Source organism: Mauremys mutica, chromosome 2, assembly GCF_020497125.1.
Source record: "Mauremys mutica isolate MM-2020 ecotype Southern chromosome 2, ASM2049712v1, whole genome shotgun sequence".
In the NCBI taxonomy this organism is placed as follows: domain Eukaryota; kingdom Metazoa; phylum Chordata; order Testudines; family Geoemydidae; genus Mauremys; species Mauremys mutica.
The window spans coordinates 177445161-177461894 of NC_059073.1; the positions used below are offsets into that span (position 1 = coordinate 177445161).

General features: G+C 50.7%; 1 protein-coding gene across 1 annotated transcript in view; it reads right to left on the minus strand.

Moving 5' to 3' along the window:
- Window positions 1–16734, minus strand: part of AHRR (aryl-hydrocarbon receptor repressor) — a 127231-nt gene that overhangs the window by 101975 nt on the left and 8522 nt on the right. Inside the window, exon 2 of the mRNA XM_045003242.1 lies at window positions 4729–4910. Within this exon, the coding sequence (XP_044859177.1) occupies window positions 4729–4910 (182 nt within the window). The remainder of the gene's footprint in view (window positions 1–4728; window positions 4911–16734) is intronic.

Here is a 16734-nt window from a genome sequence, read left to right on the forward strand (position 1 = left end):
TCTTTCCCTTCATTAAAAGCTTCTTTTCTACACACAGACTCTATGCTTGCGAGAGGGGAAGTTTTGCCTCTCAGAGGTGCCCAAGGATGGTATGTAATTTTCCCAGTTACTGGGTGGGGGCTCAAGCCAGTTCTGTGTTGTATTGTTGAAAAGGAACCCCTAGATATTGAACCTTGCCCTGATTGCTGCCGGCTCCACCTAGCAGAAGGGTTGCGTTATTTTGCAGAGAAAACCACTCTGATGTGGACTGAGCTGTCTACTGCCATGAAACAGAGCAGTGTCTCAATGGGACAATCAATGAGACTGTTCTGCTTGATTTTCCATCAGTGTTGTCCATTGAGATTATGCAGATGCTGTAGCAGCTTCAAGTTCCAACTTGTGAGATGGATCCTTGTCCTTCCTGGCTGTTGAAGGTCACCAAGAGAAGTACTGGATCCAGTGTTAGTGAAGACAGTCAGTATTTTCCACATGGGGGAAGGAGGACAGGGTGTTAGTAGTTCTCAGCTATTGAGTCCATTGAGTAGAAAAACCAAACAGCTCTTCACACTACCAGTCTGGCTAAGTATAGTCTCATTTTTGGGGAAAGTTTTAGTCCTCAAATTTCCTTGACCCCAGCCAATCAGGTTATATGCTAAGGTATGGAATAGAAAATTATTATTATTTTTGTTGTTTGTATTGTGATTTTGCCTTGAGGCCCTCATCAGGATTATAGCCTATTGTGCCAGGTGCAGTACAAATATGTAATAAAAAGGCAGTCCCTGCTCCGTTAGGATTAGCTGTTCTAGCAGTGGGCAAAGATAAAGTGACATTCATGATTCTTTTAGATCTGTCACCAGCCTTTGGTACAGTTAATTGTGAGGTTTTGTCAACCCACCTGCAATCCCTAAAAGGGGTCAGTGGAACTGCTGGAATGGATCCATTCTGATCTTTCTGAAGGGACCAAGAGAATATTTGTGGGCAATTTTTCCTCTGCCCCACGGACTGCCATGTATGCAATTTGCAGGTGACACTCAGATCTATCATGTCTAATCCAACTAGAAAAAAAAGAACAAATAGCATAGTGTCTATATTGAACTTGGGGCAAAGAAGAGGACCTGCAACTTAATTTAGATAATACCATGATAATATTGGTGGGTTGAGGTAAGCATCTGGTGGAACTGGCACAGATTTTATCAGTGCCCCACATGGAAGGAGTTCAGCCACCATTTATAACAGATGTGCACAGCCTACAAATTTTATTAGATCCTGGTTACCCGATTGTCACCATGGCCAAGGGCACTTTCCTTCAGCTGTGCAAGGTAAGATGGGTGTGATTGTCTCTCCAATGTGGACCTCACCACAGTTATCTGAACCTTTGTCACCTCATGACTAGTCTGTGTCGCAACCCTATGCATAGTTATGGTTTCTGTATGGCCAATTGTCGGTCTGCGGCCATCTTGTTCTGCTAAAAGGACAAGGCAGCCTCCATCTTGGATCAGATTCTTGTTCCACAGGAGAGGGCAGAGACCTAATTCTGCCCAGCAACACTGTGGTGTCGTGTGCAACCATAAGGTGTGGTGTGCAACATTATAGTACTGTGTGCATTTTCCCGCTCTTTTTGCTTGGTCATCTAGGGGTCAGGCTAGGGCCTTGTGCAGAGATGCCAGTGTGTCGCGTACAGATCCTGTTGGCGTGGGGGGCAACAGCTCGGAGCCTGAAGGGTATAGGAGCCAGGGACCAATCAGATGTTGACACGAGTGAGTGAGACCCTTCGAATAAAACTATGCTTCCCACCAAAATTTGCAGGGTGTCCGCGTGTCAGCTGGAAGTCCTGATCAACCTTTCAGCCAGGGTCTCCTCCGGTTATAGCTATCTCGTGTCGTGTCGTTTTGGATTTATTCTTATCAGCTCGTCATGCTTCTGGTGTCTGTACTGCTGGTCAGCTGCGCCTGGAGTGTGGTATTTGCATTCTAATTTCTGACATTTTGCTTACCTAGCTTCCTCTCTTTTTCCCCTCCCTAACTCGGTACCAAGTTGTGTATATAGTATATGAAAGTTGAATTGTTGTATTCTATAGTATTTAGCTCATGATTGCACAGTTGTTTAGTTTGTAAATCTGTTCTGGGTTTTTAGTAGATAGTTAATTACAGACTGTTTTAAGTTGTGTAAGTTACTGCTCTGTCTTTGTGTGGAGTGTTTGGTTCTGGGTGCTGTCTCCATCTGGGCATTAGCTGACTCAGACTCTGTGGTCTGAGTGAGTGGAATCTGCACAATCACAGCCGCACCACACTCTGGGTAAAACCCTTAGTGTGAAAGCAAGGGCGGTTGAGGCAGTGGCCTGTGGGTCCCTTTTTCTGTGTGGCACCGGGCACCGCTCTGACGAACCCGAATTTCCTCCTTGTGTAACTAGTGCATGTCTGTCTACTCAGTGTGAAGCAGTGAGCAGTATAGATTTGTATGTTAATGATTTTTTGGGTGTGTTTGTATTTTTAATAACATCTCAGTTCAGAATTGCCCCCTTCCTCGGCCCAAGTTGTAACTCTTCCTCAAATAAACGCAGCCACTTGGCTTTAAACTTTATTCTGGTCCAGCTTGTTTTTCCTCTCCCAATATAAAGCTGTTCGAACCCGGATCGGTCTCGGACAGTCTGCTGTAATGTATTCTGCATGGGATACCAAGTTGAGACCACCCAGAAACTGATGTTTTGTAGCATGTTACAGCCCAATTATTAAACAGAGTTTCATGCATGGAGCACATTAGACCAGAACCTTGGGATCTGCACTGGATTCCTACATGTTTGGAGATGGAATTCAAGGTGTTAGTGTTAATCTATGAAGTCCTAATTGGTTAGGGACCCGGTTGCCTGAAAGACTGCTTCTCTCCTCTTCACTTGGTATGTGCCTAAGTTTTCTTAGGTAATAAGCATTTGCAGTTGAAGACAGGACCTAAAAAAGTAGTCTCTCTATTGAATTTAATAAATTTCCCTTTATACGAGCAAAAGCTTCCCAAAAGAGCTTTGTCAACATCTGCTTATGCATAGAATACTTAAGGTTTAATATAGAGTCCCAAAGGAGATCTCTGGTGAATAATAGTGGTGCTATTGATATTAACTCCCAGGTCTGGGAAATCCTGACTTTGCAGATCTGGCAACAAGCAGACACAAAGCAATTAAAACCCTGTTAAGGAGTGCTATTTCCCTTCTTGATTTCCAAAACTGCTTTTATCTAAATGATCTCTCCTGGTTTTCCAACCACCAGGGACAAAATAATGGCCCAGATGATCTCCTTGTGCTGAAAACCTGCCAGAAGGGGTTGTGGGAGAGCAAATCTGCACAGGGATTCGCTCCTGGAGATCTCTCCGCATCATACCACTGAAGGTGTGGGGTTTGCCTTGCCCTCAAACCTGGAAGAGCCAGGCAGAGGTCCCATACGGCTGGATTGGCTCTGGAACCTCTACCTTCCTGTCCTGGAACACCTGTGGAGGAGGCTCTGTGGAAAACGTAAGATGGCCTGGTGCCATAATATCTTCTGAGGTTTCTCTGCAGGGAGGGAGGGGGAAAAGGTGTGCATCCACTTATCCCTACACCTAGTCCACCTGCTCCTTTTCCTGGCCCACTCAGTCTCCACCATGTCCCCATGGTCCCACAGAGGAGACTCTGCTAAGAGAAGATGCCAAAGATTTGTCTTTCACATGTCACGGTTGGAGTGGGTGGATTCATGTGCAAACTCTAGGAGTGATGATCTAGGCCATTATATCTTTCATGACCATAAGCTGCCTGACACAATCAGCCATGATTTCAATAAAAGAAGTATTAACTTGGTATTTCTCAGGCACCTTAGATTCCCAGAGAGAGCTCTGCCAGGATATAAAATTAAAAACAGCTAGGAATAGAAAGAAATGAGGGTGAAAGAGAAGCAATTGTCTATTGGCATGTAGTGGGGAACTCAAAGAATCAGTTAAAGTGATTATTCCAGTACTCACTGATGTTCACTTTTTAGTTTCTGCATTATTGACTTACTATAAGCAGTAGAAGAGAATTTGATGAATAGCAGGCAACAGAGGCACATGCTTTATATCCTTGGGTTTTAAAAGTAACATTTCTTGGCAGGCCAACATGGTTATAGTCCAACTTCTGTATGTAATATTTTCTGATGGTAAAATATCAAAACACTTCATTAACAGAAGAAACTAGAACTGTCTGCAAATTTGGAAGAATTCTTATTATGGACATCCACATGTACCAATTTGGTTTTGATTATAGAGTGTGCCAGACAACTACAAAAACAAAGTGCAGCCCATTATGGTTTTAGTCAACACTTGAGATTTCAGATTTCACTTCTCCTGAAAGAAAGTGATCCCTTTGGCCCCTCATCCAGGTCTATTTCCTGTTAGGCATACAGTAAATGCAGATAATGTCACCATACAGCTGTTGCTCAACTTGTACAACATACTTAAAAGGATATTATCACCTTGAAATCTAGTCAATTTCAAAAATGAGGTGAAAGTAGTTTCAGATATTGCTTGTGCCCCTGAGTCTCCCTGCCAATTTTTTGTGGGTTTACAATTGCATTTTCCTATTTTCTAAAATACATTTTTTATCCCATCATTGTTTGATAAACCTGTAACAGAGGAAACTGATTATACTCAAAGTGGTGTCCTATGCACAAAGCAAACAAGTGGAAAAATATATTTAAGTTAACAGTATCCCTTTAACCTCACTGAAGTGTTTGATATATTTAAGAGACTTACCCTGAAAGAAGCTTTTGACTCGGAGATAGCTGACACTAAGGCGCAAGACAGAAAGTTTGTCCAATTTAGATATTATGTCAGGTGGGAAAGGCAGGAGGCTGGCCAGATGATCTAATTCAGCATTCAGACGGTCCCTATGTCTCTTAGAAGGATTAGACTTTTCATTCCCAATGGCAGGCCTTCTGTGGTGGGAAAAAGTATTGTTAATCATTCATTACACCTGCATACAGGGAAATTGATACACTATTTGCTATTAGTTAATCATAGTAACATGTAGATTATCTTTAGGTAAATGAATCCATACAGTTATTTAAAATTTAACCATTCTTCATTTTCCTTCCTCGTTATACAAAGCATGTTTACTGTAATAGAGGAGAAAGGTTTTTAGTTTAATAAAATTATTCAGTCATCAATGGGGAATGATGCAACAGAGAAGAACGTAAGACTTCCTTCTCTAATGATCTCAGCTGACAAAGGGATTGTAATATATACTCCTACAGCATAAAACATAGAATTGATCAATTATTTTTGCAAATACAAAGCACATATAACCCCTTTGGGGTTTAGAGAGCATGGCCCCTTTAAATCTTTTTCCCACGGGGGAGGAGGAGAGTAAGAAAAAGGAGGGAAACTCCAGGGGGCGGGTCTGGAGCTCCAGGGAGGGAGAGAGGCAGTCTGCAGGCCCTGGGAGGAGGAAGCAGAGAGAACCTGCCTGAGGAGGACAGGCCCGATCGGGGACATCCCAGGACAGGAGCCCGGAGCAGCACTGTGCCAGGGGATAATTGCCCCAGAAGGACAGGCCGGAGCTGGACCCAGTATCACGGCTGCCCAGAGCTGTGTGGGGCTGTGAGTACTGGGGCTTGTGACCCTGCATTGGGAACAAGGAGGGAGGTTGTAGCTAGTTAAGTGGGGAGGTGGTCGCTCTGTGTGGCTTTGCAGAGAGCGGCAGAAGAGGGCACCGGAGGGGTTTGCTGGGGAGAGTTCACTGGCGCCGAAGACGACCAGGAGCACCCAAGACTCACCACTGGATTAGAACGTTCTTCTTCAAGTGATTGCTCCTATGCATTCCAGTTAGGTGTGCGCGTGCCACGTGCACGGCTTGTCGGAAGATTTTTACCCTAGCAACACTTGGCGGGTCGGCTGGCGCCCCCCTGGAGTGGCGCCGCTATAGCGCTGGATATATACCCCAGCCGACCCGTCCGCTCCTCAGTTCCTTCTTACCGCCTGTGACGGTCGTTGGAACGGTGGAGTGCTCCTTTGACCTCCACAGCCCTAGCTTCTCTCTGATTTCTTCTTTGTAGTTATTGTATATAGTTCTTAAAAATAGTTAGATTAGTTCATTAGTTAGTTAGTTAGGGGAAATCGGGATTTAAGCCCTGCTCGGCTTGTCAGTGGCCCATGCCGATTGGAGACCCTCACGCCTCCTGCCTGCAGTGCTTAGGAGAGTCTCATCGTGCAGATAAGTGCCCTATTTGCAAGTCTTTTAAGCCGAGGACAAAGAAAGAGTGAGACTTTCGTTTAAAGCAGCTCTTGATGGAGTCGGCACTTAGCCCTGCGGTGCCGACATCAGCCGCTCCACAGGCCGCTTCGGTACGGAGCGCCCCAGCGGTTCCTGGCCGGTCCGGTACCGAGACTATGAAAAAACAGCAACTGGCACTGACGTCCCGGCACCATTCCCTCTCTCCTGCGAGGAAGCGTAAGCCGGTGCAGACGGCCTCCAAGGCATCTGCACCAGGACTGCTTGCCCAGCCACCGGCTCCGACACCCCTGGCACCGACTCAGCCGGCGCCCAAACCATGCGCTGTACCGTCGACTCCGGCACCGCAAGAGCCGTTGAGTCCGGTACCGCTTTGCTCCCCGGTGCAAACCGTGGTCGAGCTGCCTCTCCCGTCGACACCCGAAACTTTTTCGATGGCGAGAGAGCTGATAGCGCTCACCGAGCCACCGAGTATCCAGCCCCCGGCACCGCCGTGCGGGCTGTGAAGTCAGTGGGTAAGCCGGCTATCATGCGGCCTCCTTCCCCTGACAGACGAGAGAGACGGTACTCCAGGTCCCGGTCCCGATCCCGGAGACGCTCTCCTTCACACCGCTCCAGATCTCGGCGCCGGTCGCAGTCCCGGTACCGCTCACCATCGCGGTACCAGTCGCACTCCCGGAAACGATCCCGGTCCCGCTCTCCTGACCGGCGGTATCGACGCAGATACGGATCTCGGTACCATTCCCGGTACCGTTCATCCCGCAGCTGCTCCCACCGCCGGGAATCGAGATCCCGGTCGACCTCCCGGCACCGGCACGGTTGATGGTCCCGATCTTGCTCCCAGCACCATGACGACCGGTACCATTCCTCGGTACCATCCAGGGACAGACCAGCAGCGTCGATGGCGCAGTCCCACAGTCTCTCCGCCCCGCCGTGGCCTTCGCGTCAGCCGTCTGTCTCCTCTCAAGCGGACAGTGTAGCCGATCCACGCACCGACCCTCAAGGGCAGGACCAGGGTCCCCCCCAATGGGGCTTCTGGACCCCATGGGCCTATCATGAGGCTCAAGGGGTACCCCCCTCTCAGTGCCCAAGAGCTTCCGACCACAGGGCGCCCGAGGCTACGGTCAGCCGACCTCCTCCCTCGTCATTGGTAGAGGAACCTCTGCCACCTGTAGTTGCGGAGCATCCCCTGGTCGCGGAGACCTCACAGCACATTGACGAGCCCCCACCGGACACCGTAGTCCCGGGCCTGTCATTGTCTTCCTCGCTGGATGAGGCGGTGGCGGGGGCGTCGTCATCGGGCCCTCCCCCGATTGACCTCCGAGCCCACCAGGACTTGCTTCGACGGGTGGCTCAAAACATTAACCTGCCCGTTGAGGAGGTGGCCAAGGATGATGACCCTGTGGTCAGCATAATCGGGGCTGATGCGCCTCTTCGGGTGGCTTTGCCCTTTATTTGCACGATACAGCGAAATGCAGATACTATTTGGCAGTCACCGGCTTCCATCCCTCCCACTGCTCGGGGGGTGGAAAGGAAATACTCCGTCCCCTCCAGAGGGTATGAGTATCTCTATACACACCCGGCTCCAGACTCACTGGTAGTGCAGTCCGTTAATGACCGTGAGCGCCATGGACAGCCAGCTCCAGCGCCGAAATCTAAAGAGGCGCGACGGATGGATCTTTTGGGATGGAAGGTCTATTCAGCCGGTGGCCTCCAACTGAGGATTGCCAACCAGCTGGCTCTCCTCAGTAGTTACACCCATAACACCTTGGTGTCTCTGTTGAAGTTCACTGAGCTGGTGCCATCAGACTCCCGGCCTGAATTCACGGCCCTTATTGAGGAGGGTAAGAAAGCCTCCCGGTCGGCACTCCAAGCCTCTCTGGACTCTGCGGATTCAGGAGCCAGGACTTTGGCCTCTGGGGTGGCCATGAGGAGAATTTCATGGCTGCAGGCCTCCATGTTGCCGCCGGAAGTCCAACACACTATCCAGGACTTACCGTTTGATACCCAGAGTCTATTTTCCAAAAAAACAGACTCAAGGCTGCAGACCCTCAAGGACGGTCGAGTCACTATCCGCTCCCTGGGCATGCACACGCCGGTTACCCAGCGGAGATCCTTCAGGCCACAGCCATACCGCCCGTTCAACCAGCCCAGGCCGCGCCCCGATAATAGGCGCAGGGGCAGAGTGAATCGGCGTAGACTGTCGGGCAACCGGGGAAATCAGCCCCTAGCGCCCACCAAGCCCGCCCCCCCCCGGGGCCTAAGCCAAACTTTTGAGGGGACACCCGACGACGGCCCACCAGTTTCTTTACTGGATCCTTCCCCGTTGTTTTTCAACCGTCTTTCCCACTTCCTACCGGCGTGGTCCCAGATAACAACAGACAACTGGGTACTCCACACGGTGCAGTTTGGTTACCGACTCCAGTTTGTTTTGCCCCCTCCCTCCCACCCACCCTCTCTGTCCCTCTTCAGGGACCCCTCTCACGAGCAGTTCCTCTTACAAGAGGTCGAGACACTGTGGAGTTTGGGTGCCATCGAGCAGGTGCCGGAAGGCATGCGAGGCAGGGGATTTTATTCCCGATATTTCCTAATCCCCAAGGCGAAGAGAGGTCTACGACCCATACTAGACCTCCGAAAGCTCAACAGATATCTGCTCAAGCTCAAGTTCCGCATGGTAACCCTGGGGACCATTATTCCCTCCCTGGATCCGGGAGGCTGGTTTGCCGCCCTCGACATGAGGGACGCATACTTCCATATCACGATTTACCCCCCTCATCGACGCTACCTGCGCTTCGTCGTCAACAGCATGCACTACCAGTTTACGGTGCTCCCCTTCGGCTTCTCCACGGCACCGCGCGTCTTCACCAAGTGCATGGCAGTGGTTGCCGCGGCCCTTCGCTGTCGTTGCATACATGTTTACCCGTATCTCGATGACTGGCTGGTCCGCGGATCATCCCGCCAACTTGTAACCAGTCAAATGGCCGAGATCCTAGGTCTGTTTCAACGGCTAGGCCTTATGATCAATGCCGAGAAGTCTACCTTAGCTCCAACACAAAGGGTGGAGTTCATCGGTGCGGTCCTGGATTCCAATTTAGCCAGGGCCTGCCTCCCTCAACCTCAGCACCAGACTTTGGCTTCCCTCGTCTGAGACCCTACAGTCCTTTCCGACAACAACGGTGCGGTCCTGCCTCCGCCTCCTGGGCCACATGGCGGCATGCACATTCGTGACCATGTACGCGAGGCTGCGTCTTCGCTCTTTTCAAACTTGGCTTGCGTCGGTGTACCGCCCGCACCGCGACTCCATAGATATGGTGGTCACAGTCCCGAGATCAACCTTTGAACCGCTCAACTGGTGGCTGAACCCAGAGGTAGTGTGTGCCGGAGTTCCATTCTGCCCACCCCACCCCTCTGTCACACTGACCACGGATGCCTCGGCATTGGGGTGGGGTGCGCACGTCGACAACCTGCACACCCAGGGTCTCTGGTCGCCCCAGGAGCTCTCCCTACATATCAATGTCAGGGAGTTGCGGGCGATTCGCTTGGCGTGTCAAACCTTCCACGCCCATCTCCAAGGGCGCTGCGTGGCCGTTTTCACGGACAACACGACGGCGATGTTTTACGTCAACAGACAGGGAGGGGCTCGTTCCTCCCTGCTTTGCACAGAAGCGATGCACCTTTGGGACTTCTGCATAACCCACTCTATTCACCTGGTAGCATCGTTTCTTCCAGGAGTGCAGAACACGTTGGCCGACCATCTCAGCAGGTCATTCCTCTCCCACGAGTGGTCGATTCGCCCAGATGTTATCCACACAGTTTTCCAGAGGTGGGGTGTTCCCCAAATAGACCTGTTTGCCTCCAAAGAGAACAGGAAATGCCACCAGTTCTGCTCTTACCAGGGTCGCTCCCAGGGCTCCCTATCGGATGCATTCCTCCGCTCCTGGACGGGTCACCTGCTATATGCCTTCCCTCCGTTTCCCCTCGTACACCGGGTGCTACTCAAGCTCCGGAGGGACAGGGCCCGCCTCATACTCGTCGCTCTGGCCTGGCCGAGACAGCACTGGTACACCCTGCTGCTCGAACTCTCCGTACGGGATCCCATTCCCCTCCCCTTATGGCCAGACCTCATAACGCAGGACTTCGGCAGGCTTCGCCACCCGGACCTGCAGTCCCTCCACCTTACAGCTTGGTTCCTACGTGGCTGACCCGAGCGGAGCGTGACTGTTCTGCAGCGGTGCAGCAAGTCCTGATGGAAAGCAGGAAGCCTTCCACTCGGTCGACCTACCTCGCGAAATGGAAGCGTTTCGCACTCTGGTGCGATCAGAAGGGTCTCAATCCTTTCGTGGTCCCTATTCCTACGATCCTGGACTACCTCTGGTCTCTCAAGGAGCAAGGTCTCGCGGTCTCCTCCTTGAAGGTGCACCTGGCGGCCATTTCCGCCTTTCGACCTGGCCTAGGGGAACGGTCCATCTTTTCCAATCAGATGGTTTCCCGCTTCCTTAAGGGACTAGATCGCTTGTACCCGCCGATACGGCGTCCTACACCTTCCTGGGATTTGAACTTAGTTTTAGCCAAGCTTATGGGAGCCCCCTTTGAGCCCTTGGCCACGTGTTCCCTTCTCTATTTGTCATGGAAAACGGCCTTTCTCGTCGCTATAACTTCAGCAAGACGAGTTTCCGAGCTTCACGCCCTAACGGCTGGTCCACTGTATACCATCTTCCATGGAGACAAGGTGCAGCTTCGGCCACACCCAGCCTTCCTCCCTAAGGTGGTGTCGGCCTTCCATGTGAACCAGGACATTTTCCTCCCGGTTTTTTTCCCAAAGCCGCACACCTCACGTCGTGAACAACAGCTTCACAGCCTCGACGTCCGCAGGGCCCTCGCGTTTTACATAGAGCGAACGAAACCCTTCCGGCGTTCGCCCCAGCTATTCGTAGCGGTTGCCGATCGCATGAAGGGCAAGCCGGTCTTCTCTCAGAGGATCTCCTCCTGGGTGACATCATGTATCCGGACATGCTACAAGCTTGCTCGTGTGCCAGCTAGCCGCCTCACCGCTCACTCTATGAGAGCGCAAGCCTCTTCCGCCGCCTTCCTGGCCCATGTCCCCATCCAGGACATCTGTCGGGCGGCTACCTGGTCTTCGGTCCACACCTTTGCTGCCCACTACGCGTTGGTGCAACAATCTAGAGACGATGCAGCCTTCGGCTCAGCTGTCTTACACTCTGCCACGTCTCACTCCGACCCCACCGCCTAGGTAAGGCTTGGGAATCACCTAACTGGAATGCATAGGAGCAATCACTCGAAGAAGAAAAGACGGTTACTCACCATTGTAACTGTTGTTCTTCGAGATGTGTTGCTCCTATCCATTCCAGACCCGCCCTCCTTCCCCACTGTCGGAGTAGCCGGCAAGAAGGAACTGAGGAGCTGACGGGTCGGCTGGGGTATATATCCAGCGCTATAGCGGCGCCACTCCAGGGGGTGCCAGCCGACCCGCCGAGTGTTGCTAGGGTAAAAATCTTCCGACGAGCCGTGCACACGGCGCGCGCACACCTAACTGGAATGGATAGGAGCAACACATCTCAAAGAACAACAGTTACAACGGTGAGTAACCGTCTTTTGCTCAGGCCTCCTGAACTCCGTGTGCAGACACATTGCTCAGTGTCTGCCCTTCCAGACTGTGCTACCATTGGGCTCGTGGGGTTTTGGATTGGATGCAGCCCTGTTCTACTGCTCCCCCTATATTTCCCCTTGTTGTATTTCTCCTCTCATCTCTCTGTAAATAAATACTTCCCTTTGTTACAGCCATTGTACTTTTCCTGTGGGTGTGTGTGTTCACTCTGGGGGGTTTGGAACAGGTGCCCCTGGGGTGGAAGGGATTTATCCTGCTGAATTCCTGCACGCGCCTTCTCTTGGCCAGAGCTGCCTGCAGAGCAGACTCCATCTTGGCCACGAGGGCGCTAAAGTTACACACATAAAAAGTAATTAAATTCTCAGTTAAGATTCTGATACCATTCTTGACATTTCCTGATACACTCACATTCATTTTCCTAACAAAAACTAAAGGTTTCCTACCCTTTAATGCTTTCCTTATTTGGGATACAGACCCCAAGTACACACACATACCCTGCATATAAGGGCTGTAAACATGCACAACCCCCTTTGCTACAAACATAACTCTTCTCACTTCTGCAAAGATATTACAATTAATATGTTATCATTAGAAGATAATACAACCTCTGCACACCCTGCCTTGCCAGATTGAAAGGCCAGACGGCCTGTATCAAGAAGGTGAATGGAGGGTGGGGGATTTGAGGACCAAATTCAGAGGCAAGTCTAAGCAAACCCAAGAAGTCTGGACTGAGTCCAGTCCCCTCACTGTGTATGTTATGCCAACTTAGATTAATCACAGGGCCAAATTTAGAGGTGATGTATAAGTTACATTCCCCTTAAACACATGTAGTGCTAGGGATACAATTCTGCCAATGTGTAAGGCAGTCTCAGTAACTAAACAAAGTGCTGCAATTTTTACACATTAATTTGTTTAGAATAAGTGGACATATACAGGCAGATTCTACTGAACTTCCACATACGAGTGCAGAATTTGGGCCACTATCTGTTTCTTGTTTGTTTTTAAAACTGAACTATCTTCATTGACAAGCCATGATCCCACCAATTGTAAAACGCCTTCCCAGGACTGAGTGGCTTGTCAATGGTGTGTTTCAGGGGTCTGTCAGACAGAGGGCAGCTGGGGTTTGTAGGAGTAGGGTTTGGCAGTGGGAAGGGGGAAGCATTGGTGATGCACACATCTTGTTTATGTGTTGCTGTCCCTGAGCAAGATTGGGTCCTCCTTGCTCTAAAGCATTTTTTTCCTCATCTCTATTCAAGGGGTATGACCTAGATCAAGAGGTGAAAAGGTTGCCTCCCCATCACCCTCCCAAGAATGGGGAACAGGTGAAGAGGCAAGGTCTTTCACCCCCATGACCCTGTCTCAGGAGTGGTGGGAAAAAGATGTGCTATCCCCACTTTCCAGTGCATGTCAGAAAATACTTTGTCATCCATGTAGTGCGCAGTGGGGGGATGGGGGTGGGGTTAGCGGAGATGCAGAGGGAAACTCTGCTTCATGTAGTGGGTGTACCCAGGAACATTTCAAAGCATGGAAGTACTAGAACATCTAGGGATCCTGAGGGCAGAGGATGGTTAAGGAAAAGATTTCTGTATTGGCAAGCACAGGAGGGCCAGGAGTCATTCTGTTGCCAAGAGCAAGAACTCTTCAGGTACCTACAAATGACATTCACTCGCACCTTTGCAATCTGCATCAGCAGTGGCAGGGATTACAATCAGGCTTATCTCCTCAGAACATAATTTCTCCTTTCTTTGGACATTGCAATATCCACAGGATAGTTTTATGGAGATTTTAATCTCTGTAATATTTAATAAAGCATGACAGAATGGAAGGACCACCTGCACCTATGCCAGGGCTCATAGGTGGCCAGAGAACACTGCAGGGCATCTTGCAGCAGTTCACAGTGCCTCCCCAGAGGAATTCTCTCGCCTTTTACAGCCTCCATACACTGCTGCAGAAGCACACAGGCTCTCTAGCAGGGCCCACAATATGCTTTTTACACAAGGCACTTTACAATAATTAAAATGTTCAAACAAAAATTAAAACCCAAATATATAAAAAACTGCCCAGTCAAAACCACCCCAATGAAAATAATACTTTTCTTAAAAGAATAAATAATTGCACACAACTATGTTAAAAGAAGATTATTTAAGTTTCATAGTCAAGAGTTCTTAATTCTGCCCCCTTGTAAATCCATCCTGTAGAATGAAAAAGTCAGGGGTTCCGTGGGAAAAAACAGTAAGGGATCAAGTAATTAAAGACTATCATAATGAACACACAAAGGGGCTGAATTAAGGTTGCATGGGCAGCTCTAAATCTGGCATTCCCTAATTTTTTGAATGGTTGATTTTGTATCCTTAATAATGTTCTTTTAACACAGTTTTTTTGTGTGTGTTGGGGTGGGGGGCTGTTAAAAAGGAAATGGTAAAAATAAATGCAACTGAAACAGGTAATGGAGTTGCTTTCAAGTACTTGCAGTAGTACAGCTGTGACTGGTGCTTAGTAAATATCTACATTTAGAGAGAGAGAGAGACAATATCTAACAAATTAGGCCATTAATGACGAGGGAGGAACATTCTGTCTCCTGTCCCAAAGTTAGATGCTTTTTAAGCAGCTGATGTAGATACCGGGCAATATTAACGTATGAGCTAGTCATACTCACCCTGACACCAAGGAATGAGAAACAGTGAAAAAATTAGAAAATATTACATCTAATATTCCTATATCACAGACCAAAGACCACAATGTAGACACTTACCCTATCTTGATCTCTGAAGTAAGGCAGCAATGGAGTGAGGAAGAAATAAAATGAGTCCCAGTAAAAGAGTGCTTGATTTGACTGGAGCGCAATGGGTAAAAAGTAGTCAAGAACAGCACATTGGAAATAGAAATTATGTGATCTTATTCTAAAATCATAGCTGCTCTGTTAGTCTAGAGTGACAGAGAGGTGTGGACTGAGGTAACCGTAATGCTTAATTTGCGCCAGGGCTTGCCAGGGCTGAGCCCCGGCACCTCTGGGCTTTGCAGTTCATAACCCCAACGCCTCTGGGCTTGCTGCATCAGTTATGAGAGTTAAAAAATTGCTTGAGCCCGGGCCAGAGGCAGATTAAGGTTTCCTGGGACCCTGGGCCAGAGCAAGTGGGGGGCCCCTCTTCATCCCTTCCACCTGTGGTCCCTCCCCCATTCCACCCCTTCTGCCTGCGGCCCTGTCCACAGCTCCACCCCTTTCTGCCCCTTCCCTGGGACACCCCAGTTCTACCAAGGTCCCCACATTCTGCCCCCCGCTGTGGCTCTGCAACCCCTTTGTTACTTTCTGCCCAGCACACACTGCGGCTACACTCCGGCCTTGGCCCTGGGCTGCAGCAGGGAGTGAGAGCTCCTCCAGTCCCACGGCCACAGCAGGGGTCCAGGTGTTGGGGCTTCCCCGCAATCCCCTGCTCTTCTGCGGGGGAGCAGGGTTGGGGCGCTGGGGCTTCTCCTGCCCCACCCGGTGCTTTTGCCAGAGAGTGAGGTCAGTCACTGGGGGCTTCCCCTGCTGCCCCACAGCTTCTGCCAGGGACAGGGTTGGGGGGGTGCTGGGGCTTCCCCCACCTGGCGGCTTCTGCCGGGGTTGGGGTCGGGTAACATGGGTTCGGGGGGCTTCACCATTCTGTGGGTTCCAGCAGGGATGGGAACAGAGTAGGGGCCACTGGGGAAAGGGCTTCCCCCATCCCACAGCTTCTGCCAGTGAGTGGGGTCTGGGACACTGCGAGGGGCTTCCCTCGCCCTGCCCGCCTGCCTGGCGTTGCTGCTGCAGAGTGGGATCGGGGTGTGAGGACTTCCCCTGCTCCGTCTGCCAGGCGGACGGGGCTCCAGGCTTTCACTGCCTGGTAGTGGATTTTTTCTGGGCCCCTTCAGGTGCCCCCCAGTTGGCTGGGGCCCCTGGGCATGGACTCCATCGGCCCAGTGGCTAATCCACCATTGGCCCCGGCACCTTTGTCATTAGAAATTAAACACTGGGTGATTGTGTGTTTGGATTGTGATGAGTGTGATAAGTAAAACTAGGTGAGGGAAGAAGCCAAGTGATTTCTAGATGTTCCAGTGAAAATGTACAAAATGAAAGCAAGATAGAGCCCCACATGGCCTCTTGCTGAGAATCTAAAGAAGTGAGGCAGCAAGGGAGTGAATCCAAATGAATGGGAGTTTTATCTAAGTGGAGATTAGGTCTTGGGTGCTATGAACTATATAGCTTATCTACCCATAAACAGAAGACAGCAAACAGATAGGTTCTGGATTCTATGGTATGGTCTCCAAACCAGGGCCGCCCGGGGGGGGGGGGGGGAAGTGGGGCAATTTGCCCCAGACCCTGGGCCCCGCAGGGGCTCCCATGAGAGTTTTTCAGGGCTCCTGGAGCGGGGTCCTTCACTCGTTCCGGGGGCCCCGGAAAACTCTTGCGGGGCCCGGGCCCCCAGAGCTTCTTCCACTCTGGGTCTTCAGAGGCAATTCGGCGGCGGGGGGTCCTTCCGCTCCGGGACCAGCTGCCGAAGTGCCCCGAAGACCCACCGAAGACCCACGGCGGGGGGTCCTTCCGCCTTGGGACCCGCCGCTGAAGTGCTGGGTCTTCGGTGGCAATTACCCCAGACCCCCTGAATCCTCTGGGCGGCCCTGCTCCAAACTTTTTTGATTGCGTACCCCATCAGTAAAAATTTTTTGAGCACACACCTCCTGCTCCCAGCCGAAGCAAAAAAAAAAAAAAAAAGCCGCTCGGACTCCTGGCGGAACTGTCGAAGGGAAAAAAAAAAGCGGCGCTGCTCTGACAGCACTCCTCCTGCCGCGCACCCCGAAGGATCCTCTTGCACACCCCCACTTTGGAGACCACTGGTATAGATCAGGGGTAGGCAACCTATGGCACGCGTGCCAAAGGCAGCAC